The following is a 1,287-nucleotide window of genomic DNA, read 5'->3' on the forward strand; positions in this document are numbered from 1 at the left end:
TATTAAAATCTTTGTTCATTTCGGAAACGGAATGTACAATTATAAATAGAAATACTGTCAATGTACGAAATTGATATTTATAAGATACTAGGCAAAAATTGCTTGATAGTAGCGGTATCATCTATCGAAGGAAATAATGCAATACTACATGAAAAGTGAAATTCATGTGCTCATATTAACTAATCACACGTCTCTATAGTCTGCAATCAAGAATGTGGAAGGATAAAGGGAGATGTGAGGTGCAACATGCTCGTTGACAAAGGGTACTCATAATCATAGCGGACGGAAATCTTATGCGGTGCTCGGAGGAAATGTGTGATGTCATTCACATCGGTGACGCCAAGCCAGTTTTATGCTTTCCAACGCGGATCGGCCACCACTAGCGAACGCAGGTGGTATCCCTCCTGTTTGAAATGTGGAGGCGAGATCTTGTGAGCCATCGAGCAGCCCCTGGGCGTGGCCAATTTGTTGGTCGATAGGTACATCGCTATCAAGGTTGTTCATTTGAAGCGTCGGTGGTGATGGAGATGTGCTTCTTGTTGTGCATCAGGAAGACACGATTCTCTGCATACCACCCGCAAGGGAATGGACAAGCGGAGAAATTCATCTGAACGCTCCTCGACATGCTGTCCATCATGTTCGATGGAAACCCGCACCAGTGGGATGACTTTCAGCCGTTTGTCATGCTGGCGTACAATAGCAACATTCACGAGAGCACGGGGGTGACGCCTGCTATCGCCATGTATGGCGGAGAGCTGCGGCTACCGTTGGACGTGCACATTGGGAACCCGCAGGAGCAAGAAACCCAAAGGCTGCCGGAATACATCCGGAAAACCTGAGAGCGCATCGATCCTGGGGGGGAGCTCGTGAACAACTTTTTTGTAAACGCAGCCGCGTCGACAGAAGTGCCTGTACGACCGCCATGCTAATGAGACGCATTTCCACCAGAACCACTGTGTGTGGTTGGCCTTGTCAAGAGGAAAGAAGCTCGACCGCGACTGGGAAGGACCCTACATGATAATGTACGTAATGGGGTCACAAACATTCCGGGTGCGTCCCCAGGAGCAAAAGTGCTGCTCACTGGTGGACACTCTGACCGGATTAAGCGGTACTACGCCACAGAGTTCGCTGGAGACCGGTCTTTATCCAGGCGGCCTCACCTGGCATCAAGAACATCTCTCAGTCTGCAGCGGAACTATAATCATATGCTCAGTAAATCGTCCAACCTACATGCAGATGAAGAAATGTCTTTTAGATCACCCAACCAGCTGATACTACTAGGTATTG

The 1,287-nt window shown here is 48.4% G+C and overlaps 1 protein-coding gene across 1 annotated transcript; it reads left to right on the forward strand.

Moving 5' to 3' along the window:
• The first annotated feature begins 318 nt into the window (after nucleotides 1–318).
• Nucleotides 319–1,018, forward strand: Tsp_15223 (conserved hypothetical protein). The gene is made up of 3 exons (XM_003370755.1): nucleotides 319–392; nucleotides 511–658; nucleotides 701–1,018. The coding sequence occupies exons 1-3, from the start codon at nucleotides 319–321 to the stop codon at nucleotides 1,016–1,018; spliced, it is 540 nt and encodes a 179-aa protein (XP_003370803.1).
• Nucleotides 1,019–1,287: the final 269 nt, after the last annotated feature.

This window comes from Trichinella spiralis (genome assembly GCF_000181795.1).
Source record: "Trichinella spiralis strain ISS 195 chromosome Unknown Scfld583, whole genome shotgun sequence".
Lineage (NCBI taxonomy): Eukaryota > Metazoa > Nematoda > Enoplea > Trichinellida > Trichinellidae > Trichinella > Trichinella spiralis.